Source organism: Leishmania braziliensis, chromosome 15, assembly GCF_000002845.2.
Source record: "Leishmania braziliensis MHOM/BR/75/M2904 complete genome, chromosome 15".
Classification (NCBI taxonomy): domain Eukaryota; phylum Euglenozoa; class Kinetoplastea; order Trypanosomatida; family Trypanosomatidae; genus Leishmania; species Leishmania braziliensis.
In genome coordinates this window covers 376,405-403,280 of record NC_009307.2, presented here as the reverse complement: position 1 = coordinate 403,280, position 26,876 = coordinate 376,405, and the positions used below count along the sequence as shown (strand labels likewise).

General features: G+C 61.2%; 6 protein-coding genes across 6 annotated transcripts; all 6 read left to right on the top strand.

Annotated features, from left to right (window-relative positions):
* Positions 1-172: 172 nt before the first annotated feature.
* Positions 173-3,859, top strand: LBRM_15_0980 (conserved hypothetical protein; the record flags this gene model as incomplete). Its single annotated transcript, XM_001563496.1, has 1 exon — positions 173-3,859. One exon carries the CDS (start codon positions 173-175, stop codon positions 3,857-3,859), a length of 3,687 nt encoding a protein of 1,228 aa, XP_001563546.1.
* An 859-nt stretch (positions 3,860-4,718) lies between these two features.
* Positions 4,719-5,282, top strand: LBRM_15_0970 (calmodulin-like protein; the record flags this gene model as incomplete). Its single annotated transcript, XM_001563495.1, has 1 exon — positions 4,719-5,282. The coding sequence occupies one exon, from the start codon at positions 4,719-4,721 to the stop codon at positions 5,280-5,282; it is 564 nt and encodes a 187-aa protein (XP_001563545.1).
* Positions 5,283-6,256: 974 nt separating this feature from the next.
* On the top strand, positions 6,257-8,905 carry LBRM_15_0960 (putative protein phosphatase 2A regulatory subunit; the record flags this gene model as incomplete). Its single annotated transcript, XM_001563494.2, has 1 exon — positions 6,257-8,905. One exon carries the CDS (start codon positions 6,257-6,259, stop codon positions 8,903-8,905), a length of 2,649 nt encoding a protein of 882 aa, XP_001563544.2.
* Positions 8,906-10,224: 1,319 nt separating this feature from the next.
* LBRM_15_0950 (conserved hypothetical protein) lies at positions 10,225-17,892 on the top strand (the record flags this gene model as incomplete). Its single annotated transcript, XM_001563493.2, has 1 exon — positions 10,225-17,892. The coding sequence occupies one exon, from the start codon at positions 10,225-10,227 to the stop codon at positions 17,890-17,892; it is 7,668 nt and encodes a 2,555-aa protein (XP_001563543.2).
* Positions 17,893-18,726: 834 nt separating this feature from the next.
* Positions 18,727-20,244, top strand: LBRM_15_0940 (conserved hypothetical protein; the record flags this gene model as incomplete). Its single annotated transcript, XM_001563492.1, has 1 exon — positions 18,727-20,244. One exon carries the CDS (start codon positions 18,727-18,729, stop codon positions 20,242-20,244), a length of 1,518 nt encoding a protein of 505 aa, XP_001563542.1.
* A 1,006-nt stretch (positions 20,245-21,250) lies between these two features.
* LBRM_15_0930 (putative ABC transporter) lies at positions 21,251-23,503 on the top strand (the record flags this gene model as incomplete). Its single annotated transcript, XM_001563491.1, has 1 exon — positions 21,251-23,503. The coding sequence occupies one exon, from the start codon at positions 21,251-21,253 to the stop codon at positions 23,501-23,503; it is 2,253 nt and encodes a 750-aa protein (XP_001563541.1).
* Between the last annotated feature and the right edge of the window lie 3,373 nt (positions 23,504-26,876).

Below are 26,876 nucleotides of genomic sequence, written 5' to 3'. Positions count from 1 at the left end.
AAGGACGGAAACAACCATAGACGTTTGCGGGCTGCTGTAGCCCCATCCACCCCCCTCTCTCTCTCTCCCCCAGGCGAAGAACATTAGCAATACGCTGCCTCTCTTGTCTTCGTTCACGGAGCTCTTCCTCCCTTCCTCTCTCGACCCGCCTCGCAACGCGTGTGAAGTATTAATGTCGCACCGGTGTAGAGAACAGCAGAGAGAGTACGGGCACTGTATCACTCGCGAGGTGAAGCATCTGCATCCTTCGTGCCCCTCTGCACCACAGACGCATCCGGCGGAGATGGATGCCGTGGTAGACGCGGCGGACCCGCGCGTCGCGCCTGCCGTCCAGCAGCTCTCCGCGGTCGCCCAGCGTGTATACATGGTATGGCAGCGTATGGGCGTCGCCTCGCGCGACCGGCAGCAAAAGTGGAGCACCTTCCTCTTCGGCTCTCTCCTACCCTTTCTGGAAGACTTCTGCACCCTGCAGGAGGCCGCCGAGTACAACGCGGCCACGGAGAACGACGCGCTGCTGCGGGACGTGTGCCACCTTGCCGTGCGCCTGGATGAGTCGCCGCGGCAGCCGGAGGTGGCGTCGATTGTGTCGCTGCTGAAGGAGCACTACGCACAGACGCAGCAACGGCACCCATTCGCCGGCAGCGGTGTCGGGTGTAAAGCTACCAGTGATGAAGCAGGACCATCGGCGAATACCGCGGAGTCGACAGCAACTCCGCGGTGCGGCGGTGACGTTGAGGGGGATGCCGAGACAGGCGTCCCCCCGTCAGGCGCCAAGGAGCTGATGTATCTCACTCTCCCCTCTTTTACCGTACTCATTGACGCCGCTTGCCTACCCGGGCAGCACTCCGGAGAGAAGGGCAACGAGCAGCAGCAGCAGCAGCAGCAAGAGCGTCTTCATCAGGGAGGCGGCGTGGGCTTAGAGACTGACGACGGCAACGGCGAGCAGGGAGCAAACGTCAGCGGTAGCAATGACCGCAGCACCGCGACCCAAGCCCTGCGTCGCCTGCTTCACAACAACACTCATGAAGGCGTGCGTCAGCAACTGCAAGCGGAGCTGGATCGACTACAGCGCCTTGCCGACAACCGACTGCAGGTGTTGCAGCTGCTGTGCAAGCAGCGCGCGATTATGAACCGCAGCACGCAGGAGCAGGTGGTGTTGCGTGCGGCGTATCGAGCCAAGTACCTCGGCAAAGAAGAGGTCCACAGCGGCAGCGAGCTCGGAAAGCGGACCAGCCTCAGTTTGAGCGCTGCGGGGGATCGACGGCCCCTGACGACTATCGCTGTCGATACGGCATCCATTTACTCCTCGGGCTTCGTCTCGCCGCTAACATCGCCCAAGATGTCCGGCCATACTGCCGCCTCGGTAGTACCGTCCAGCGGCAAGTGTGAAGAAGACAACAGCAGCTCCGGTGCCAACGAAGAGACAGACGCCATTGCGACCCTTGTCAACCGCCCAACAACCTCGCTGCAGGATGCCACGCGTGAGGAGCTGCAACTGCTCTTGTCTGCCGCCTCGTGTTCCCTCGAAGTACCGCACAGCACGCATGGAGGCGACGGCAGCGCCAGTCACACGTCGCTCGAGCACAGCGAGGAAGGCGAGCTGGGCAATGCGACGTGGCCAACGTGTAGCTCGACGACGACCACCACAACCGAGGCGCGCGTCGCTTCACAGAAAGCATGGCCCTCCGCCGGCGTCCTTGTCGCAGCCAAGACCGCCGATACTCACACCAAAACGGCGGTGAGTAGTGCTCCCAGCACGCCGTCGGGCGAGGCGGCGCGTGCGACAGTGCTGGAGGTGGACGTGTCGAGCATAACTGCGTACGGCACCCACCAAAACCTCGCTCTCTCGCGCATCCACGCTGAGGCCGAGGCGGTTGTGCGCAGCATCGACGAGCACAACCGTCGCATGCAGCTGGAGGCGCAGGAGGAGCTGCACGCGCTTGAGACGCTAGAGGTGTTGTGGCGGGCCATCTCCGTGCAAAGGACATCTCCAAACGCCTCGTCATTGCTTTCCCTCCCACATCGGGGTAAGGATGAAGCGGGGAGCCAAGGGGAAGCTAGCGGCTCTGTCCACAGCAGCGGCAATGAAAAGAATGCCGTGGCACGCTCTGCCATAAACCCCATCTCCCCGCCACTTTTCGAGCCTCTCAAACCAGAGCCGTACAGGGAAACAACCGAGGAGATCGTCGCGCGGTACAGACAGCTGCACGCCGCGTACGAGGCGGACGTCGCCGCACAGCAGCAGCCATGCCCTGCAGCCAGCGTGACACTGCTTCAGACGATGCCGGTGCCGGCGTCCTCAGCTGGCTCACCGCCGTCATCTTTGAAGAGCAGCACAAGTCTCACGTCACTGGCGACGGTAAATGACAGCGACAGCGCAGGTGACCAGAAGGCTGTGCATCGGATGGGTGGCGGCTTGTACCTGCCGCCACTTGTCCGCCAAATCCTTCGCGCCGCCTCGTACGCGCCGGTACTGGACTACGTCCGTCGCTCTCGGCTTGCCTTTCAGGCGCACCTCAGCACGCAGCAGGACGTCCTGGTAGAGAAGACAATGGCCCGACTGCGCAATGTCTACGAGGCCTACTACGCGGCGACGCATGACAAGACGTATGCGGTGGCACCGGACGGGGAACTGCGCGTTGCGATGGAAGAAGAACTGTTAGAGACGTTCCAGGCACAGCAGTCAGCGGTCGAAGCGACACGACATCAGCAGCGGTGCGATGAGGTTGACAATGAAAATGCAAGCAGCACCGTATCACGTGAAGCAGCAGCCGTTACTTCACCGCCACCATCGCCATCTGGCAAGGTGCTGCTCAGCTTTCAGCGCCACCTGATGGCGTGTCAACAGGTGCGGGAACAGGCGGCGGACGAAATTGAGTTTTTGCGCCTTCGGCTGCACATCATCGAGCAAGCCGCGCCGCTGGTACAGAACTATCAGGAGATTGTCCGGGAGGAAGCTGAGATGCATGCCACGAGTCGCGAGCGACTCTTGAACAAGAAGGTGAATATGGCAAAACAGTTGCTGCAAGAAGAGAAAACGCGGCGACGGGTGGCAAAGGAGCTTCCACGCATTCTGAGTCTTCTGAAGGAACTTGTCGCGGCGTGGGACGCACTGCAAGCCGCCACCGATCCCCGTGAGGACATTGCAGACGTGGGCGACTGCCACAACGACGGCCCAGGTGCCTCGATGTTGCCTCCGCCGCCGTCGGCCAAGGCAGAGCTGTGGATCCGCGGTCAACGCGTCCGAGACCTGCTGACAGCTTCGCAGACCACAACAGTGCAGCCTGTCTCGCGCGTGCGCAGTCGCAGTGCATCGAGCCCACAGCCCTTGCGGTCGCACCCACCTCCCCGCTCCGTTTCCCCAGCCCCGCCGGCGCTCGCACGGCACCGTGTAGAGCAGCGATTCGCAGTCCCTGATCGAGGGCTGTCGCTGCATTCTTCCCGCAAAGGCTCACCGACACCAGCGCGCACGCCTCTCCCGGGGTGCCGTCGGGTGGCTGGGGATAGCAGCGTGGGGGTTGGTGTTGCCACAACTTCTGTAGAGCGGCCCGGCCACTCGCTGCGGCCCCACAGCAACACTAAATCGCCATCGATGCAGTCGTGCACGCCGTCCAACTCAAAGCCCACAGCGCGCTCGTACAGGCCTGGCTCCCTCCGGCCCCTACCACCTCGAGAGCCATCCCGCTCCCCACCGCCGCTGTGGCCAGTGCTACCACATCGTGGCCTCTCCCCCGTCTCCTCCAACACGAACCCGCAGGCGCAGAGAAAGACTGCTCATACGTCCACGAGTCCCTCCCCCTCGTCCGCATCGACCACCACCGCCACCACCACCAGATTTGGCAGAGTGCCATTTTCGTAAGAGGAGGGCTTGCGTGTGCGCACGGTGGGTCTTGTCGGGGTATCGTCTCATTTGCTCTGGACTACTGGTCGCGCGTGTCCCCCTTGCTCTTCCCCACTCACTAGAGCTGCTGGTTGGGTGTAGGCCTTTGCCGCTGCTGCTGCTGCACTTCCCCAACCCCCCCCCCTCCACACCCTCCCTCCCTTCCGTCTCTCTTCGTCGTCCTGTACCCCTACATTCCCCTCCCCCTTCTCACCCCTCTCTGGCGGCGTAGATCTCGTTTTCTCCTCCCCTTTACCCTCGCGCTGACGTCATCCCCCACTGGCCTGCTGCTCCTTCTCCGTGGCAACGCTGCCTTGTCTGCAGTACACCGTAGAGAAACACGTCGAATGATTGTCCATGCTGTTGCCATCCTCCTTTCCCCACCCACCCACCCCACACACACACACACGCACCTCTGTCCCCTCTCCGGTGAACCACTCTGTGCTACATCGGAGCTCGTGGTCGGCATGACTGAAGCAGTACGCTCTCGAGTGTCTTGCTCTCTGTGGAGAAGCCACCACGAGTGGCAATAGAAGCATGATGGCAAACGTTGAACCGTACTTACGACGGTCTCTTCCTGTACCTCCCCTCCGGTGCGGTACAGCTTTCCATGCCAGTCTCTCAGCTGCTTCTTACTGTCCATTTCTCTCTCCGTCTCACTGTTTAACCTGCGTCCTTGCAGCTCCACCGCGCCACTCCCTCGGCACACCACACGCGAAAGGTCGGAAGCTCTGTAACTCCACACGCTCACGCAGCACATCGCTTTACGTCACTCAGAGCTCTCCACTTTTTTTCTCTCTCTCTCTTCCTCACTCGACGCCCGATATTCGTGCACATCATGACCGCTCCGGCAGCAGCAGCAGCAGCAGCAGCAGCCTCGCCGACGCCGGGCACCTCCTCCGTGCCACTGGAGTGGAGCTCGACGTGGAACCTCTTCGACGAGCGCCATACAAAGCTGGTGTCGCATATTGACCTTAAGCACATTCTACGCAGCCTCGGGCGCCGCTACACGGAGGCAGAGTTCAACGATCTCCTAAGGCCCTTGCCAGACCCTGCCTCGTACGACGCGTTTGTTAAGCTGATGCAACAACCGTACACGGGGCCGACCGAGGACGACCTCGTGACAGCGCTACGCGCCTTTGACGTCGGCGACTCAGGCCGGCTGAAGCTCTCTGAACTTATTACCCTTCTCACAACGCTGGGGGAGAAGATGCCGGAAGCCGACGTGCGGCAACTACTCGCCGAGGTGCCAACAGATGAAAAGGGGCGGGTGCGCATCGACGAGCTGGCGACGTACCTGTGCACCCCCGTGCCGACCACGACACCCGACATCATGGAGCTGAAGAAGCAGCTGGAGCAGGTACAGTCAACGGCTGGCGCATCCGCGACCAAGGGCAGCTAAGGGCGTCTACATGTAGTGATGGTGAGGGGGGGCAGGGGCATCGTCGTCCAGCTTCGCTTCCCGCCAGCTGCATGCCCCCTGCTCTGTCTCTTTATCCCACACACCTGTCCATGTGGCTGTTGATGGCACACGCGCGCGCACACACTCACACACCACCGCAGACTTCTGTCAGCTGCATGACGCGCTATTCCCTTACACGTATGTGTTCGCCTTGGCAGCACTACACGCTTATCTCGTCTCTCTCATGTACATTGACGGCGATGGTGCCTGACGGTGCCGATACACCCGAAACTGCAAGGCAAAAAAATGAGAGAAAAACGATTCATGTAAAAATAGGCGCCTACATCAGCACGCGTGCGTGCACACACACACACACACGCACCTGCGTCTGCGCTCTCTCGCTCTCTCTCTCTCTCTCCTTGTTTTCTGCTCAACTGTGCCCTCTTCATCCTCTCTGGAGGCTTCTCTTCTCCTCCCTCAGCGCCTCCATCCTCTTACCCGTGTGACGAGAGAGAACACAATAAGAAGCACACCAGTTGTGAGTTCGACTGACGTCGTGATCTCCGTCCTCCCCCCCCCCTCTCTGAGCTTCTCGGGGAAAGGGAGGTCAGACGCACAGCGCTGCCACGCACCACATCACGTAGAACGGCGCAGCCTTACCCTCACACATGCTTCAGCACTTCTATACACACACGCGTACACCCACCCGCAATAGAAAAACTGCCTCACGCAGAGAAGTGAAAAGGTGGCACACACACTGAAAGGGAAAAGAAAAAGGAGAGAGAGAAAGGCCCCTACGGCAACGCAGCGCCGACGCCTGCCCCTCTGCTCAACGTCAACAGTGCGCTATGAGCCATGAGGACCCAAACCGGGACGACTGGGGAGTGGGCACCACCAGCACGCCCGTGGCCGTACCGTCGCTGAGCTCGCTCTCCGCCCACTCGTCAACAGCGCGTAACGGTCAAGAGCTCCGTATGTTGTTTAACGTGTCGAGCCCCAGCACAGCAGCACGCGTCGTATCGCCTCCAGCATCATCACAACAGCCGCCGAGGAGATGCAGTGACAGTGAGACTGCGAACTACCGCACTACCTCACCGTCACCGCCGCCGTCGCCGTCGCCGTCGCAGTCCTCCACCACAGACACGATCAGTGACAGCAGTGACACGCTGAACGAGGACACTGTCACCTCCTCGACGGAATTAACACGGCTTCCGCGAGCGTTAGCATCGTCTCCATCCACGCCGTCACCGTCCGTAGCGCCGTGCCCAAACCCTGAGCTGTCCACGCAGCCGCTGGGTGCTGCCAATCTCGGGAGTGCGAGTGCCGTCGGCGTCAACACGAGTCTCAATGGGGTGCCTGGCGGTGAAAACAGGGGTTCCTCCTCTCCAACTACATCCCCGAATAGTCCTGCCGTCAGTGGCAACCCTCGGCGTTCGCTGAATGCCGCCTTCACGCTCAGCCCGCGCACTGAGAGTGAGGTGGAGATCTCCGTGGAGTACAACAGCGACGCATCAAGCGTGTGCTTCGACCTGGACCGGCATGACCCGCCCATCAGGCAGCACTACCATCTCGGCCGCCTGGAGGAGCGTCGCGCCTTCGTCACGGAGGGCTGCGTCGCGGCAGCACAGGGGATGTCCACACAGCGCATCCTTGACCACCTGCTCCCGGCGCTGCTCACGGCATTCGAGGCGGACGACTACAGTGAGTCCTTCGAGGACTGCGCCCCGTGCATCGCGCGTGCCCTGCCGCAGATCGTGGCGTGCATGGAGGCACGTACGACGGCCAACCTCACCTACTTCATGGGCCTCATCATGGCGCTGTGCTGCTCCGCGGAGGGAGTCGTCGCGAAGGCGATTACGACCTCCCTGCAGGCCATTCTGGAGATGCTCGCGGACGATGTACTGCGCGAACTCTTCCTCCCTTTCGTACTCACGATGCGCCTATCCTTCTGGAGTGCGCCGCGCGTCGTGGCGGCCGGGCTGCTCGGCTACCTTGCTATGCGACCGGCAGTGCTTCAGGCAAGTGGCTTGAGCGTGTCGGACATGTTCAACTACTACGCAGAGTGCAGCAGCGACGCCTCGGCAATGGTCCGCTCGGCCGTTGTCATGTCCCTACATGACTGGGTGCGTGTGGCGGCTGTGCATCGCCTCACGCTGGCCGAGATGCCGCTGCCGCTTCTGAAGAGTCTTGCCACTGACGACCTTAGTGACACCGTCCGCTACCTTTTAATCGAAGAGGTGGTGAAGCTGGCGCAGATGATCGGGCCCAAGTCATCGTCCAAGTATCTGCTCAGTACCTTCGTAGGCGCGCATATGGACCCAAGCTGGCGGGTACGCTACACTGCAGCCAATCAGCTTGGCGCGATGGCAGCGCTGGTGATGAACGCCAACGACTTGGAGGTGGTTCTGGATACACTCGCGCGTGACGAGGAGCCGGAGACGCGCGCGGCTGTGGCGCGGCAGCTCGAGTGGATGGTGCAGCACTGCAGCAGCGAGGTCATCCAGCACTGTTGTGTTCCTGTTGCAGTAGCCCTGTCGCAGGATGCCGACCCGGTCGTGCGGCGCAGTGCGGCCCGCCACTACCACTGCTTCATAACTGGTAGCGATGAAGTGGTTCGGACCATGTGCAAGGCGCTGCGAGCATTGATGCAAGACGCAGCCTTCCCTGTCCAAGAGAACGCTATTGAGAGCCTGGGGGATCTCGTGACGGCGCTCGAGGGGAGTCTGCAGGCAGCAGTGCAGCCTGCAGCGCTAGGTAGTTCCGGCGGCAGCAACAGCGAAACGGCGCTCTCGTCACCTAACTCATTCCGTAGCCCCGCCTCGCGGCGGCACCCGGCGTCGGCGTTGGCCACTGCGCACGGCCGCGGCAGCCGCCATAAATCGCCACACTGCTCCCCGCGATTGGCCAGTGGTGCGACGGCTGGCAGTGGGCCAGCTGGTGCAGGGGGGGTGAACACCACCTTCACACGGAAGCGCGCCGACGCGATTGTGCGCTCCTTTATGACGGAGGTACTGACCCTCAGCGAGTCGCGCAACTGGCGCATCCGCGACGCTGTGGTGCGTGTTGTGCACCACTTCTGCAAGGTTCTCAGTCCTGGCCAGTTCCGCCCCCTCACCAACATGCTCTTCATCGCCCTTCACGACCCCGTCAGCACTGTCCGCTCGCAGGCGGTGCGCACGCTGAAGGAGGTGGCGGTGGCCTACGGAGGCGAGTGGGCGACTCAGACGGCGGCAGAGCTATTGCAGTCAGACACGCTTGCCCCGGCGCGCGCCGTGAGCTACATGTGGCGTATCATAATGATCCAGTGCCTAGAGGTTCTGCTACCGGTAGCGAGCGAGCTCGGCCCATGCGAAGCGCGGCGGCGGCAGCTCCTCGCGACGACGCTGCCACTGCTGCGTGACTATGTCACTGACCGTGTGCCAAACGTCCGTCTCGCGGCGGCGCACGCGCTACCTTGCTGGTACTCCTGGTTCGATGTGACGGAGGGAGAGCGGAGGGCGTACAACGCGGCAATCGAAGAACTGCAGCAGGACACGGACATCGACGTCCTCAGTGCTTCGCATAACATTCCGTACAACAACAGCGGCAGCAGCAGCAGCGTCGCCGACGGTGCGGGGCGCTGACGGGGCAACGGCAGAGGCATCGCGTGCTCGCAGATGGCATACGGAGGTGAGGCAGAGAGGGAAAGAGGCGAGATGGGAGAAACGAGCGGCAAAGGGAGGAGTTAGCGTGGCTCCTTTCTGTATCTCTGTTTCCTCTGTATGGCACAGCGACGCACCACCACGCCGCCTCGCTCGTGCGCCTGCTCTCCTCACTTTTGCGCGTTCGATCGCAGCCCCTTCTCCTTCCCTCTCCGGCGTTTTCGCTCCCGGCTTTTTGGCGCTCACGTGTGTGTGTGGTCAGACGTGCATCACCGCGTCTCGTCGCTCCCGTGGCTGTGTCCGCTGGTGCTTGTGCGTGTGTGTGTTGTGTGTGTGTGTGTGTCATGGCACTTGTCTTGCTGTTGTACTCCCTCCCTCCCTCCCTCTCGTGTTTGCTTCTCGTTTGGTCTTGGCGTGCGGGCGTGCGGGCGCTTTTTTTTTTTGCGCAGCTCGCCAAAAAGTGTGTTTGCCGTCGTTTTACTTTTGCTGGTCGGCTTTGGTTTCTTCTTCGCTTTTGCCTGGCGCGTACGAGAGGGGGGAGACACACGCACACGCGCCATTCGCACTCATGGACTGCGTCGGCACGCTCACATGGCCCTCCCACCCCCCCTCCCATACACACACACACGCCTCACCCCTGCAGGTGCTGCACGCGTCTGTGGGCGGGGCGGGGGGGACATCTCTATCCGCTTCTCTCTCGTTGTACCTGTCAACCACACGTACGTTTGCGCCTCTCCTTTCCTCGCCGACTCGCTAGTCGGTCGCGTCCCCTCCCTTACTCACTCTCTCCCCTGCCTCTTCTCGCGTCCTCCCACCCTACGCAAGCGAGGTAGTGTGGGGACACGGGGGGGAAGGAAGGAAGGACGGAGGCGGGGCAGGCATGTGCGCGTATTCACATGTCCGGAGAGGATACGGAGAGGCGGCCTCTTCTTCAGCGCTTTCCTCTTATGCCTGCGCTGGCGTGCAGGTGTACGGCGTCCTCCAACGTTGCGCACACGCGAGCACGCGCCTGATCCACCATCCCCCCGCCTTTCACAAACAACCTCTCTCCACCCGCTCCTTTCGTTTCGGCCGACACGTACACACGCATATACACACACCCACGACCCAGCACAACAACAGCAGTAGCAGCTGCTGCTGCCAAAGCCGCGCGCACACGCGAAGGAGACGGAAGGGGGGCGCGTGAGTATGAAGAGAAGCAGAAGAGGAGGACGAGCCGACAGACAAACATTAAGCCCGACACGGTTGTCCTTTGCTTGGTTTTTTCCTGCGTGGTTGTGTCCTTGTGAGTGCGCCAGAAAATGCATGCGTCACCACGGCAAGGAGCGGAGCCCGGGTCTTCGCAGCCGCTCCGCGGTCGCCTCTCCCCCTCCTCTTCCGAAGAGCCAGCTGCCGTGCACCTGTACGACCTCGACACTGTCTTTCTCTCCAAAACTGTTGTGTCTCTGACTGACGTCTTCGCACACTCCGTTGATGGCCCCTTCGACTTATCGCCTCTGTACGCGCCGCAGCGACAAGGCGTGGAGAATCAGCAGCAGCAGCCTCAACAGGCAGCTGCCACAACCGCCTCGTCCCCCTACGCGGACGATGCGCACTGCGCACCTTCGACAAGTGGTGCAGCACCCGCGCACAGGGGCATAACAAACCTACCGTTCTCTGAGGGATCGGCGCCGTACACATCCTCATCACCCAAGCCTGCTGCTAGGCTTGTGTCAACTCGTGCGGCGGCGCTGCAACCCAAGCCCGTGGAGCGCGGCGCAGACGGGCGATGGCGTACCGTCTCCGCCAACCACGGTGCATCGTCTACGGGGTTCTCTACCACTACTGCCTGTAGCAAGCCGCCGTCGCCGGAAACGCACGCGCGAATGCTGCTCGTCCCGCTCGACACCTACCACTTCCTCCTCACCTACCACGACGTAGGCTTACCAGGGCAGTTGAGCAGCTGCTGCAACAAGCAAGCCGCGACAGCGACCGTGGAGCGCCTCTCCGCCGCTTCGCCTGGCCGCCGGCCCCCCCGCAGCGGCATCTGTGTAGTGCGACGCCTAGAGGGGGAACAGCGGGACAGCACCGCAACAACATCATCCGCCATGGCCGCGCCAGTCGGTGCTGCATCGGTCACGCCCCCGACCCTATCCCGCATCGCGCACGGTCTACCGCTGGACGCTTTCGATGGGTGGGTACGCGACTACACCGCCTACGGGCTCTCCTGCAACGAGGCGGTGCTGCGTGCGGCGTGGGAAAACAAGACGCGCGAGCGCGCCGAGGCGCCCTCGGCAATGCTAGCTGGTGCTGTGGTGGAGGTTGGGGAGTTGGTGGCATCCGGACACGAAGCGACGGACAGCGGCGACAACAGTCTTTGCGGCAGCGGGGATGTAGCGGTCGTCGATACTGCAGCACTAGGGCCGCAGGTGTCCGATGCGTCGGCGAAGATGATGCCCACAGATGGAGCCGCGGCGGCAGAGGGAAAGGAGGCAGCCACATTAGCGGATGCTAATGCGGAGCAAGCGGCGACAGTGTCCCCTTCGCTGGATCGACTGCACTGCAGCAGCACTACGAGTTCCTCACCAAGCGCAGCGTCTACCCCATCGCCGCCCACCGAGAGGGGCAAGGAGGGCTGCAATGTCGGCGGCGTAGAGACGGCAACACGAGTAACAGGAGGAAAGAGTGGGGATGCGCTAGATGCGATTTCCGCCTCACTGATGGGTACCGCTGCGCAGCAGCAACAGCAGAAATGTGTGCTCTGGGAGGAAGAGCAACAGCGCACCGAGCGTGCGGCAGCGCAACTACGGCACCGCTTCCTTGTCTCTGACAGCGCGCAGCACGCCATATGGGCCCTGGAAGTGCGCCTGCCCGCCATGGTGGTGCGTGCTCTTGCGCCTGCGGAGTTCTACACTATGGAGGTCGGGGGGAGTGACGAGGAGGTGCCAGCAGCTGCCAAGCACAGCGAGAATGATGGTAACGATGATGCGCTGGCGACACACGGCGCTACAGACACGCGAGAGGAGCCTGCCGCTGCGCCCATGCCGGGGATAGCGCTTCCTCGCAAGAAGACAGCGTCTACAATCACGCACGGCCGTGCAGCCGCCTCGGGTCACCGCGTGTCTGTCAAGGACTCGTCTGCCGCCGACGCGTCACGGCTGCGCTCACCATCGCCAGCAAACCCATCGATGGCCACCAACGCTAGCAAAGCAGACGACTGTAGTGACGCCAAACCTGACGACAGTGACGCACGTCGCTTCTCCACGTCGGTGGCGACGCACCCCGTTAGTGAGAGCTGTAGCACCGGGCGCTACGGTCGGTCCGCCTCCTCGGTGAGTCCGTCGGTTGCTATGGCATTGGCGGTACCCACACCTCTGATAGGCGGCGCGCGCGGCTTCGTCGACGGACACTTCAGCGTTGCACGCTTTAATTCACCGGCGTCGCTATGCTGGCGCATCGACGAAGACAATGAGGACGACGACGAGAAGGGCGTCGTTGGTGATGGAGGCGACAGCGATGATGACCTTGCCCAGGGGGTGGTAGCAGCTTTTCAGGAGAATCATGGACGAGGTCGGGTGTCAGCGAAGCACCACTGCGTCGACCCCGTGTCACGCCTTTGCGGTCGCCACCACTGCAGCATTCTCTTCATTAGCGACATGGGCAACTGCGCAATTCGGTACGCAAACTTCTACAACCGCCTCGTGCGCACCATCACGGGCGTGGACGGCGTCCCCGGCTATCGAGATGGCAGCTGCGTGTCGTCGCTCCTGCGTGGTGCCACAGCACTGGCCTGGTGCTCCGCTGGGTTGCTCTTCACAGACGGGGCTAACAACGTTGTGCGGCTTATCACGGACATCCGCAAGCGTCGGGCGCAGGGACGTGCGCATGACAACGGCGAGGACGTGGCAGGAGCAGACGCTGCGGTCTCGTTAGCATGCAGCTCCACTCGCGCGACTGGGTCCGAGATGCAAAGGCCTAACGAGCTTGAAGTGGATCACCGGATTCCGGCGGCAACGGAACGGCCGCGCTGTGTCGGGGACAAGTCGGCTGGCGGCTCGCTCGACACCCCCATCATCACCGCAACGGAATCACAGGACGGTGAGCTGCAAGCACTGCCGCCAGCACCATCGTCGATTCCTCTATCCGCGACGCGTCGAGGAATTCTGTCGTCATCGGCGTGGAAGCGTGACGGTACAGCGTCCGCAATGCCGCGTGTTTGGACGCTGGCAGGCTGCACAAGTGATGCTGACGTGAATCAGCCCACGCAAGCGGATTCGAGCCTGGCGTCCTACGTCGACTCCGTCGTCCCGTCGCGAGCTCATTTCGGCTACATTAGCGACATGGCCCTGTGGACCGATGAGACTGGCGACACGCAAGTGCTGCTAGTCGACCAGACCCACCACGCCCTCCGCATCCTGGACGCGCACGGCGGCGTCTCCACCTACGTCGGTCCCTTGGACTACGAGGTGACGAGCATTGTCTCGCCATCAACGACAAGCACCCCAGCGGCGGACTCGCTGCCACCAGGGCTTGTGTTTCCGTGCTGCCTAACAGTCAGCGCGCTCATCAAGGAACGTTCCCCAGCGCTGCTGAGCGCCACCACCACTGGCACTGCCACCATGATCACCCCCCAGCCCTACCTCTGCTCGTCCAGCCCGCTGCTCTTCACGGCAAGCGCCGTAACGGGCGCCGTGTCGGTACTGCTGCCCATCTCGCAACGCAGTGATCGGACGCCTTGGAGTGTGCGCGAGAGTCAACGCCGACGCCGAGTCGCGGAGACTAGGGAAGGGGAAGTGACGTGTAACGGCGACAATGACGATGCCTCGGTGTTTGCCGCCATCCGTGGTGCCCTTGAGCTGGGCGTGGCCACCGAAGGTCGCCGCAGCATTGGCGAAGCCGCCATGCCCTCTCTCAAGCACGTCGTCGTGGGCTGGGCCGCAGACGAGGTCGACGGCGGCGATGGGGCGGAGCGTGCGCATGCAGTGCGGCAACTGGCACAGGCGGCTAATGCACAGCAAACCCTGCAGTATCTCCGGCTGCGTTTCCCGTGGCTACTGCCGCCGTCCGTGCCGCTGCTGAGTACGCGCATCGTTGCCGGCTGCGTCTGTCATGTGTCTGGCAAGCGTCGCGGTGCCACCGCCGCCGCCGCCGCCGCACCAACAGCTGCGAGCAACGCGGTTGGCCTTCATTACAACAACAACAGCAGCAGACAAGGCACTGGTGCGCCTTCGGGGGTGCGGCCCAACTGCACTGACGGGAAAGGAAGCACGGCCACGACGATCTCTACCTCAGCGGTTCGACCTGTGCAGCAGCAGCAGCAGCGACTGCTCTTTCAAAGCCCTCCGCGCCACCCTCCGATCATTGCACCCCGGAACACAGCCGCCACCACAGGTGTAGCCACGGCCCCAGCGGCGGAGATGGCGGCACTGTTGCTCGAACCGACCTTACGTTCCGCTGCACCACCGGGTATGGTGGAAATGCTTCTCGACACGCACCTTGGCAACGTCAGTGGGGATAGTGCTGCGGCAGGCGATCGACAGGCACTATGTGTGGGCAGCAGAAGCCCATCTTGTGGCGCGTCGCCGCTGAGCCCCAACGGCGACCTCATCATTGAGGAAGGCAAAGGTGGCTCGCGACAATGCGGTAGCAGCAGCTGCCTGAAGTCGGAGGATGGAAAAGAGGAGGAGAAGAAGGCCGACGGTGGCGATGTGGGCGGTGGTCGCGCGGTGGCGAAGTGGCTGGCGCCACCGATGAAGAGCGTCTCTCGCTCCCCAAGCGGCAGCAGAAGCCAAGGGCGGCAACAGCAACAGCCCACCTATGCCGGACTACTTCAAATGTGGACGCCAGAGAAGCGTCAGCAGCGTCTGCGCAGCACGCAAGAAATCTCAATCCCCACGAAAAGTGCCAGCACGAGCCCCTGCGGAACGCCGCGAGCGCTGTACAAGCAGCAACAACAACAGGCCGTGGAGGAGAAAGGCAGTCCCTCACAGTGGCCCCAGTCCGCAGAGAGCGGGTCGCCGCAGCGATCACAATGTTCGCCGGAGCAACTGCTGTTGAGAGCGCTGTCGTCGTCGCGCTCTCCACGCGGGTGCATTACATCACCAAACAACTTGAGCGGTTGCGGCAGCCCACCGCTGACGCCGCGAGCGATGGTGGCGCACCAACTTATGCAGCGCCGTCGCACCAGTCGAAGTAACACTGCGCCGCATGTGGCATCGGTGGAAGGTGGTGGGAGAAGCTCGACCGGGAGCAAACGCACCGCTGTCGCGGATGGCCATGATGGCACCAGCCCACCATCAGAGACACAGCAGCAGGAAGGCTCGCAAGGTCCCGCTGCGCCTGCAGAGCCGCTAGTGGTGTCTGCTGTCCCTGATCGACGCACTCCGCAACCGTGTCGCGCAGACTGGCAGTTGCACGACGCCTACGATGCGGCAGTGCGGCGACTGTTCCGTGTATACAACTATCTGGCGACCAAGACCGTTACGACGAGAACAACAGCGACAGCAAACACTTTACCTTTAGGAGTGGGAGCAGCAGGAGCCGGCGGGAGTGCGGACCCGCGAATCGCTGCTGTGGAAAGTCGTCATGGCAGCGCACCGTCACCGTGGGTTACTCACCAGCCTCGCCAGGTGGTGCAGTACACCATGTCCTTCGCGGCTTTCTTCCGATTTGTCGTGCTCACTGGCTACGCCGACTGCCTAGCCGAGGTGGCCGCAGCGGCGGTCACTGCAGCAGCGACTGACACGCAAGGAAAAGACGGCGGCGACACCCGTGCAGCAGCCCGTGACTACAGCACGCCGTCACCAGTGTCGTCTCTGTGTCGTCTCAGTCAAGTACAGCAGCAGCGAGGCGGCAGCGGTGCCGGGACACGCCGATGGAGTAGTGCATCCGCGTCGTCGCCGAGAGCGCCGACCGGGGCGACATCCACAGTGACATCGTCGTCGCTTTCGCATTCAAGACATCCTACCTCCTCTGACGTGCTGTTGGTGCCGCTGGCAACCACGGACACTCGCGCCATTGCTGCGGTGCTGTACGCGTGCGGTGTGCGCCAGAAGGGCTACCACACGGTAACGCAGATGGATTTTCAAAGTTTTCGGAGAGCCGCGCTGCTGCTCTACACATGGGCGCGTACGGCGACCTCTGCAGAGACGGCGAAGAGGAGCGAGACAGCTGACAATGACGGTGCGCAAAGCGGACGATTCAGTGCTCACCGCAAAGCGGACAGGCAAAACTGCGCTGATCCTGCAGATTTTGCCTACGTGGACGCCGTTCCTTCACTCGACGCTCTCACGTCCGAGGAGGTTGTGGTTGCCTACGCTGCGGTGTATGAGCGCGCTGCACGTTGCATCCCGGCTCTGGCGATGTCGTTGGGTCCATTCGGCGCCAGCAAAGGGGAGGAGGACCACAATGAGGCCAACGCGCGCGACAACGCCAGGCAGCGTAGCGACGTGCTGCAACACAGCCATCCAGTGAGTTCAATGCGCCCATCGAGCAAAGCCCCATTACCGCTCGTGGAGGTGGACACTGACTCACCAGGCGCCACGCCGTCGTACCTACAGTGTTTCGAGGAGGCGATAGGCTACAGTCAGCGCGGCGTCTGTGTCAGTGGCAAAGCGGCTGGTGTCGACGAGCCTGTCACCCCGCCTGTATCGCCTATCGCCACCACAGGGGCTGCTGATGACGTGTCCTGTTTCGTCTTAGATTGTGCCGACTCAGTCAGGAGTCCAAAAGCCGTGGCGAAAGAGACGAAGTTGACTGGGCAGAGCGGCGATGATGCAGCGGTCCTCTTTCCACCCTGTGGGCTGACACCGTACGAGATCCTCGCCCTCGATGAGCTCCTCCGTCTCCTGCAGCGAAACGAGTCGACGCTGCGGCAGCTCTTTACGGCGTACAGCGTTCCGATTACCGTGCACCGTTCACCCCAGTACGAGGCGCCGTTGTCCGCTGCCGCGGCCGCCGCCTCGAGCTCGTGCTCGCTGCTCATGAGTAGTCCTGAAGCCTCGCTGGTCCTCCGCGGCGGCGAGAGGGTAGTGGCGCGGCATCCTCGACACGCCCCAGCGACGCCGCTAGCATCGACATGCATCAACACATCGCCAGCACCTGCGGGCCCCCCGGCAGTCCCGCACTGCAGTCGTCAGGCTGTGGGCAACGCGCGCGCCACACCGTCTACAAGGCCCGCGGCGGCAACAGCAGTAGCACCACTGGGCGTCGTACATGGCTCTGCCGCGCTGTCTGGTGTCTCGACAAGTCAGCAAGACATATGGTGGAAAGTCCAGCAGCTCTACACCATGAGTTCCTTAGAGAACAAGGAAACCTATGAGCTCACGAGTCACGTGCTACCTGTGGTGCCTTTTAAGCTGTTTGTGGAGCTCTGGCGCACGCTGGACGTGTTCCCGTCGCTGATGCGCTCGGCGGCGATGCAGCAGGCATTTTGCGATGCGCTCACCATGCCCATGCTTCGCGGCTTGACGCCGCCACCAGGGAGCACGTCAGACGCAGCGTTTCAGCGGCAAGGACAGCCACCACTACCGTCGCTCACTCGATCCGCTGACCTACCCAACAGACGTACGGTTGAGCTGTTGTGCGCGCATGGTGGACTTCCCTACGCCTGCTTTGTGGAGTCTTTTGTCCGCGTGGCTCTCACCGTCTTCTCGCACAAGGTGGATCGGATCGCCTACCCAACTGCCGCGGCGAAGACTGCCGGGTTGATGCAGTGGTGCAACAAGCAGGTGACGCTCGGCCTGGTGGCGAAGCGAGTGCAGCAGCAACTCCGTGTGACGGTGGTCCGGAGGCATGAACCGAGCAGGAGGTCCTCGACGACACCCACAGATGCAGCGCTGAGACCCTCTGCCGCCGCAGCAGCAGCGACAACGGCAACGATATCAGCGGCACGTGCAACGCGAGCTGCAGCCATCTTTCCCGACCAGTTGCGGCTTTTTTGCTTACCGACAGCGCCAAAGTCGAGGGTGGCACCGCCGGGAGAAGGCTGAATTATGGCAGCAGGAGTGAAGAGGTGCGGATGGGAAGAGGAAAGAGGTGGGAAGCCGAGAGGTGGGCGGAAGGAAAGTCTTACTCATGGAAGGTGATGTCTTGTCCTCTTCACACCCCTCTCTCGCTTCTTCTCGCTTCGTCAACTAAGCTCCGTGTTGCTTACGCCTACAGATATACATCGATACGTGAGTATCCTCCCTTAGATTGTGGGTGCGTGTGTGGTGTGCTGTGCTGTGCACAGCCGCACTCGATTCACACACACACACACAGGCAGCGGTTATTCATGAACACTACTCGGCTTTAGATGTCAACACTGTTGCTGCGTTGTGCTTCCAACAAAGGAGAGGGAGAAAGAATCACAGTAAGGGTGCTGCTCCTGCTCACCCCACCCCACCTCACCCCCATCGCTTCCTCGAAGGTGGGAAGGGCCGTACCTGCCAACTAGACGCGGGGCGGGTCGCATTTGGCGGGGTCCGCACGCCCCTTACTTTCCTTCTCTTTCGGCTGCGTAGAGTAGCATCCCCACGGATAGGACAACTGTCATACCCAGCCAGCCTCCTCGACCCTGACCGCAGTCGCTGCACACGACTCCCCCATTGGTCTCTCTGGCTACACCCCCAACGCTCCATCTGTGTGTGTGTGTGTGTTGGCCCCTCCCCTCCTCCTTTCTCTCCGGCGTTTGTGCGCTCTTCCACTACTTTACGATACCGTCACCAACGCATGCACAACACATCTGCGTGCACCTCAGCCCCCCCCCACCACCACATGCGCACACACACGCACACCTCCTCCCTCCGCTGCTCCTTTTCCTCCACTATCGTTTGTTCTGCCCAATGCCGGCTCCGTCGTCTTCGTTGGCGAATGCCGCCTCGCGAATGCACCGGCAGGTCTCTCGCATTGACCGTCAGACGGCCGAGAAGCTCTTTCCGTGGGAGCAGCGGCGGCAGTGGCCCACCGGCTACCTCCCGGCAAGTGGCGTCGCCCACCTTCTTCACCCCGACGGCGTCCCGTTTGGCGAGGTGCTCGAGTGCTACATGGACATAAAGAGAGACCGGCAGCATGAGCTGCAGCGCGACTTCGCGTCCGACTACACGCTCTGGAACCGTTGCTCGCTCGAGGAGTTCGTGCGTCAACTCGGCGCTCACCGGCGCCGTTGCTTCACACGGCTGACGGCGCGCGATCGTCTCGTACACGACGCCAGCGTGCGAGAGGTGTTTCAGCTAGCGCCATATCTGCCACCACCACCTGCTGGTACCATTACCAACCCTTCATCACCTGCGCGAGCGTCACCTCCGTCGCAGTCGACTCCCGCTGATGCGACGAGCACGACCTCAGCAGGCAAGGAGGGACCGGCGTACTACCAGTTTCAACCGTACGCGGCGACGCAGGAGTACGCCATGCTGCCCGTCCAAGGTGTTCGGTCACTACAGCAGCGCGTGCGCTTCGCCACTTTCCCGAAAATTCGGAATGTGCTCCACACGGACTTCGATTCCATGACCGCGTTACGTGGGCTAAGCCTGTACTGCGAGGATGGGATACTGTACACGAGAGAGCTGGTGCAGGCCGTGGCCCTGTACATTCAGCGGAGGCTAGAGGAGATTGCAAAAGCAGAGGCGTCGTTCTTGCGTGCTGCGTCTCTGCCGACGTTCACGTCGGAGTCGCCGGTGGTCGTCTTCTTCGGCAACGGGCGTCTGGCCTGGATGCTCAATGAGGGTGGCCTACTGCCCAAGACGGTGCGCGCGGTGCAGCTGCCACGGCAGGACGCGCAGCGCAGACGCCGTCGCACGCATCTCCTGCAGCTGCAGGAAACACTTGAGAGAGACCTCAGTGTTCACAAGAGTTTCACGACCATCTTCCCCTGCGAGACGCTCTCCGTCGGTGACGCACTTCGGAAGTACAAGCCGGTGATTGCACTGGTAGAACCGCATGTGGACCGGGATTATTTGTCTGACATACGCGGCTACTACAGCATGCGAGAGGTGGTGGCTATGGGGCCCATCGACTCCCCGGCGATGGGTAGCTTCGCCTACCCGTTCCTGAGCTTTGGCGCTACACCTGGACCGACGACGTACTGGGCGTACAACGACAACTTGCAGAAGGTGCACGCCTCAGAGCGAATCCAGATGCCGATGGACGCGCCGCACGAGTCACAAGGGTACGAGCGGCACTACGTCGACGACATCTCGGCGTACCTGATCGCGCCCAACGACTGCGCTGCCATCAGCAGACAGTTCCGTTGCCTCTCCTTTCGCCGTGTGCGGCCACCGATGCTGAGGCCTGGGAGCACAGCAGCGGCCACAGCGCCGCAGTCGTTGAAGGAGACAGTGGGGCGGAATCCCGAACGGCCATGACTGTGCGACTGTGGTGCGATGAAGGTAACACAGACACACTAATGACATCCTCGCTCACATGCGCCTGTGGGTACGATGAGCCTCTCCAACGCCGCAGCAACCTCTTCTGATTTTTCCACTTGGGTATTCACAAAGACGTCATCAACCTACCTGAAGCAGCTGCGGCGCGGCATGTGCACAAACAGCAGGCCCTCCTGTGATGTGGCTCGCGCGAAGACGTCGTTTGCCATGCAGACCTCTCGCCCCCTCTGTGTGCATCTCCCATAGTGTGGGGCTCACATGTGGGCATGCTCACGGCACCGCGTTCAGCCCTCTCTCTCCATCCTCCTTTCTCCCCTCCTCCTCCTCCTCCTCCATGCCTCGCACGTGCATGCACATATATGTCTACTTCGCTAGGGAATCAAGATAGGAGAACCCCTTCGAGTCATCCCGCCCATCTCTCTCTTCTCCATACGTAGCTCGAGCCGCACTTAAACACAGATACGAATACACCATCTGCAGAGGTACGCCTCCTGCCTGCCTCTCTTTTGCCACCGCCTCTCTCCTCCGTCCTTTTCCCTTCCGAGGTGTTTACGTGTGCTTTGTCTACGCGCCAGTCAACGTGCGGCGTCACCCCCCTCCTCCTCCCCTCCCTCCCACCCCCCCCACCCACACACACACACACACACACACTCACACACCGACACCTCCCATCCTCCTATTTCGTTTCTCGGCGCACATTTCCTTTGTGCGCTCACCTCTTGTTTGACTGCTTCACTGACCCCATTGTGCCCCTCCCCCGCCCACCCACCCCCCCCCTCCTCTCATCCCTCTTTCTCGCCCGCTTGATCAGTCTCTGACTCTGCCACGCGCTGCGGTCACACACACGCACACGCACGCACCTCGACCAGACCGACACAGCCGCGGAGCTGTAGAAGTAGTCAGAGGCTCACACTGGAATTTTATTGCACACGCCCTCCTCTCTCTCTCTCTCTCTCAGCTTCTGCCTTTCATATAGGCACGCAGGATGGGCAAGCAAGTGGATCAGGTCTACGACCCGTCTGCAAGGACGCTGACGCCGCCGCTGCGGGAAACTAGCGAGCAGGTGGCCCTGCAGAACACACCGGTGGACACCACCGACGCCTTGGCGATGCCGCCGCTGTCGGAGTCGGATGGGAAGGACACGAAGGTACCCACGTGTAGCCGCGCTGTGAACTTCACATGGGAAAACCTGACCTACCAGGTGCCGGTCGAGGACAAGGATGGCAACATTACCTACAAGACCTTGCTTTTCAACCTCAGTGGGTGCGCCAAGGGTGGGCGCGTGCTGGCCATCATGGGACCCTCTGGCGCGGGTAAGACGACGCTGATGGGCACAATCACCGGCAAGCTCTACAACGCCACGGCACGACAGGAAGGGTGCTGCTTCATGAACAATAATATTTACCAGCAACGCTACAAGCGCTTGGTGTCGTATGTGTGTCAGGACGATATTGTCATGGGCAAAGACACCCCGCGCGAAGCCATTTTCTTCTCTGCACGTCTGCGCCTCGGACTCGACAGCAGCACCGCCCGCCAGCGTACCGCGGACGTCATCAAGCGACTCTCCTTGACGAAGTGCCAGGACACAATTCTTGGCATCCCCGGTATTCTGAAGGGCGTCTCCGGTGGCGAGCGCAAGCGGACCAACATCGGCACTGAGCTCATCACGAACCCCTTTGTGATGCTGCTGGATGAGCCAACGACCGGACTGGACTCTGTGAACGCCGTCCGCGTCGGTCAGCTGTTGCAAGATCTAGCCAAGAACGACATGCGCACAGTCATTGCCACCGTGCACTCGCCCTCATCAGAGCTGTTCGACCTCTTTGACGATCTGCTGCTACTGGCGAAGGGTCACGTCATCTACCACGGACCTACGGCGGACTCCATCGAGTACTTCGCCTCCCTCGGCTACGACGTGCCGCCGCGCACAAACCCGACGGAGTACTTCATGAACCTGCTGCAGCTGCCGGAGGACATCCTATCGCAGCTCTGGCTCGCCTGGGAAGACTACGTCATGTCCGACGCGGCGAGGTACAACCCGTGCCTGACCCCGGTGACGGGTGCCATAACACTGACGGACGACTACCTGGAGGAGCAGCTGGAGCTGAAGGGCGCGAGCTTTTGCCTGCAGTTCTCCGAGCTCTTCAAGCGCTCCTGGCGCATGTACCTGCGCGATCCTGGCAACTTCTACGGCCGCTCCGTGCAGACGCTCTTCTTCGCTATTTTTCTTGGGCTGTTCTTCTTTAACGTGCAGCTGAATCAGCAGGGCGTGCAGGATCGCCAGGGCGCGCTCTACATGACCCTCATGAACAACCTCTTCGGTGCTGCTATGAACGGTATCGCTGCCTTCCCGCCGGAGCGCGCCGTCTTCCTGCAGGAACAAGCGAACGACGCCTACAATGCGTACACCTACTTCCTCGCCAAGAACGCGGCGGAGCTGCCGTGGCAAATACTTTTCCCGACACTGTTCGACCTCATCGCGTACTTCCTAATTCACTTTCACCGCAGCGCTGACGCCTTCTTTGTCCACTGGTTCATCCTTGTGCTGCTCGCGAACTTGGGCTACGCTTTCGGTCTCATGTTCGCCACCTTCTTCAAGCAGTCGCAGGCAGCGTTCGCCATGGTGCCACTCATCCTGTTGCCGCTGTTCATTGTAGCTGGGCTGTTCGCCAGTACAGATCGCCTGTACCCGTACTGGGTGTGGCTGAACTACCTCTCTTTCCCCCGTCATGCTTACCTCGGCGTCTTCACGAACGAGTTCGAGCGCCTGACGGTCATCTGCAGCCCTGTCACGCCCCTGTGCACGTTTCCGGACGGCCAGAGCGTCATCGAGCACATGGGCTTTCAGAACTGGCGCTACTGGCAGAGCTTCATCGCCCTTATCGTGTACCAGATTGGCCTGCGCTTTATCGGCGCGACCTCGCTCTTCTTCCAGGGCCGGAAGCGTCGCGGTAAGCTGCAGTTTGTGAAAAACCTGCGCCATCGCGTCGCCTCACCGCGTGCCATCGCATCGGCCCGCAGCAACGACGTGCTGTCCGACGTTCAGTCAACGCTGGTGGGGTCGATTGCGACACCGTCGAATGCGTATGGCGCCGAGACCTCGTTGCGCGACCATCAAGAGCCCCACCACTCGCTTTGGGGCAACGAGATCGAGCTTGCGGCGCTGTCGCCGCTCGATACGCCGGTGACGTTCGAGGAAAGTCCTATCAGCGTAAGAGAGAAGAGCCACAGGTACTGATGATAAAACAGCGCCGCGCACACGTCCGTCGCGTCTGGGCTGCGTTCTCCCGTTACAGCTGCCACCACGGCAGTTCCATCGCCGCGATGGTGGAGTGGTGAGGAAACGATCACACACAAACCTGCTAGTGCCCATACGCACCTGACGATAAACTTGTCAACAGATACCTGGGCCTCTGCGCCTGTGTCTTTGGTTTCCCTGCTCCTGTACGTGCAGCGTGTGGGTGATTGCGTTGAAGACTCTGGAAAAGAAAAGAGAAAACACAATGGGGGCAATATCATCGTTAACGGAATGCCCCCCCCCCCACCCCTCGAGCCCACACACACACACCACCTCCATTCCTCTCCCCCCCACCCCTCTTGCTAGGAAGAGAGAGGGGAAGAAAGCAAGCACGGGGGATGGGGAGGGGTGCAACTGGGGCGCATGCGACCATATGCTTCCTAGTGCGCAGCAGTACGAGGAAGTTTATTCAGTGGAAGAGAGGGAGGGAACAGAGATGAGAGGTCTCGAAGATGTGTAATCTACGTCACCTGTTGTTGCTGTGGTGCGAGTGCTCTTCGGCTTGAGCTCGTCGCACAAACTACCCGCGCCCCCGCCCCCTCTCTCTCTCGTGTCCTCATGACATCGCCGCTGTTGTTGCAGCGCCTTTTTCAGCTCTCCGTGGGGCGTGTTGCCTTTGGAGAAGGGGGGAGGTTTCGCATAAAGTGCTTCGTCTCACGTATACGTCTTGCCTCTCCTTCCCTGCCTCTAGCGTGTATGGGTAATATGTATACCTCTAGGGACATGCATGTGTGTGTGTGTGTGTGGGTGTGGGTGTCGGTGTGGGGGGTCGGTGTGTGGGTTTGTCCATCGCTGGTGATTGCAACGGCCTTAGGCGTGGTGTGGCCTTTTTATTCGAGTTTGCTATGGTGGTGGTGGTGAACACTGACATGTGTGATGGCGGACGATGGCCTTCGCTCGCCTCGTATTCCTGTCTTGCCTGCCTTCGGCTCTTCCCTTTTATTTGTTCCACTTAGAGCCCTCTGGCGTTTGTGTGTTTGTTTTTCGTATCATTGAACTCCCCCCTCCCCCTCCCTCTCTTCTGACCTCTCGCCGTCTGTTGGCGAGTAGGCATCTCCGCGGAGTGCTCTCTTTCTCCCTCCCCTCCCCCCCCCTACGCACGCGCACACGTAAACACTCACGGAGCAAAGCTTCACCACCTCCCCCCCCCCTCCCCGTCGCTCACCACCGCCACATCCACATCCATTCCCATCGGCGCATCGCTCATCGACTACTACACTGCAGTGGGTGTGCTTCTCCCTCTTTATTTCACAGTATGCTTCAGTCTCTCTCCCTCAATCATTACTACTTGGCTGCTGGTGCACACGAAGCGTGTGTGCGTGTGCGTGTGCGTGTGTGTGTGGGTGTGGGTGTGGGTGGTCGTGGGTGTGTGTCGAGACACTGCCATATCCATGGCACTAACTCTCTCCCCCTCCCCCTGCTTCTTCGATTGGTGCATGACCCGTCCAGCATACACATTCACGCACACGCACACACAGCTCACCGAGCACCACTCACGGGGGTCGCGCTTTGTGGTCGCTCTTGTTAGCTTCCCCCTTGTTGCCGTTGTCTCGTCTCTGCCGCTCCCATTCTCGCTTTTTTTTCTCCCCCTTTATGGGTTAACCCCCCACACCATTTCGCTACGACATTCTCCTCTTCACTCTGTCTGTCATCACCTGAAGGCCATAGCGGCAGCCGCCACCACTGCCACTGCCACTGCCACAGCGCAATGACCCAGCCCTCGTTCTTTGGTGCTCTGTGGGACGCCTGTCTCTCCCTTCGCGAGTGTATTAGGTACCCCATCTCGCTCGTGCTCGCTCGCTCTCTCGCGGCTGCTCCGCATTCCACACACCCCTCTCTTGTTTTTCGCCAAATGTGTGCGTCGGTCTGCACGTATGTGTGAAGGGAGTCTATTCGCTAACGGCCTTTTTCGCTCCCCTCCCCCCTTCCCTTTCCTCTTCTTCTCCTTTGCATTTCCTCATTCGCGTGGCGTTCGCTTCTCTCCTTGAGAGGCGTTTTCTCATGGAAGAGTTCTGCCTCTCACCGTCCAGCGTGTGGGCTTGCGCCTACTTTGCCCCCCCCCGGGTGTGGCTGCTCCCTGCCCTACTCTCATCAAGTTCACCTTAATGGTCTCGTGTCTGCTTCGGTGCATAAGTAAGTGTGGGTGGGTGGGTGTGTGTGGGTGGGTGTGGGTGTGGGTGTGGGTGTGTGGGTGTCACCCCGAGGGGGTGGGGGGGGGGGGGGGTGTTTGGGGCAGAGGCGGTGCACCGATGGCTGAGTCGGCGCATTGCCGCAACGCGTGTACCTACGGCTGCTTTGCACCGGGGCGATGGTGCCTGTGGCAGGGCCGGGTGTTTGACCTCCCCTGATGTGTGTGTGTGTGTGTATGTGTGGATGTTTACGCTAGGAACTGTGGTGGTGATAAGGAGAAGCGAAAGTCAAGAGGCGAAAGAGTTGAGAGAAACTCGAAGTGCTTGTCTTTCGCTCTGTAGCTCTGCCCTGTCTATGCGTCGGTGCGCAGGTCCCTTTATTGTTTTCCTCTCTTCATTGATGTGCGTTAGATCGCGTTACCTCGTGTTCTTCTCTGTCTTTGGATCTCGCTGGGTGCGCCTGTGTGTGGGTCTCGGTCTGCAGGGATAAGTTGTCTCCCCCTCTGGCCCACCCAATAAACCAAACCATAAACTGCGGCAACAAGGCCGCTTCGCCTATTGCAGGAAGGGGCGGGGGGCGGGACTGCCACACTCTGGAACCGTCCTAGGCAACCAGAGAGGGGGAGAGAATGAAAAGTGACAGAGGCCCCATCTAACGGATTCGAGAATGAAACGCGTCGTCCACACCAACCCTACACACTGACCTGCGCTTGAGCAGCGCGCCTCTCTCTCCTAGACCAACACAAAGTGTACTCGAGCGACCCGTGTGCATCCCGGACGCCATAAAACAAAAAAAACGCAGCAGCAAACACAAAAAAGATGAGTCGCGTTGTGGTAATGTGCCCAGGCACGCGTGCACGCACACAAGGCATGGACGCGCCGTTACAGGCAGACACACACACATTCCCCAGTGGTACGAGGTCACCTCGACGTCGATGGCGTGTGCTGCTCACCGACCATTTGACTCGCGATTGACTCTTCCGCACTCCCTGGCTGACAAGGACATCCCAGCGTAGCGTCTCAGGGTCCAGCACCCGCTCCCCGGGTGTGGTGAGGCCAAGCAGCCCTCCTCTCCCTGTCCTTGCCGAACCACCATCTGGCGGTGACAGACTCAAGCCCCCTACCACGTGGTGGGGTCAGAGCACTTTCTCGCCACTGATGTCCGCGGGGAAGTCCTGGAAGGC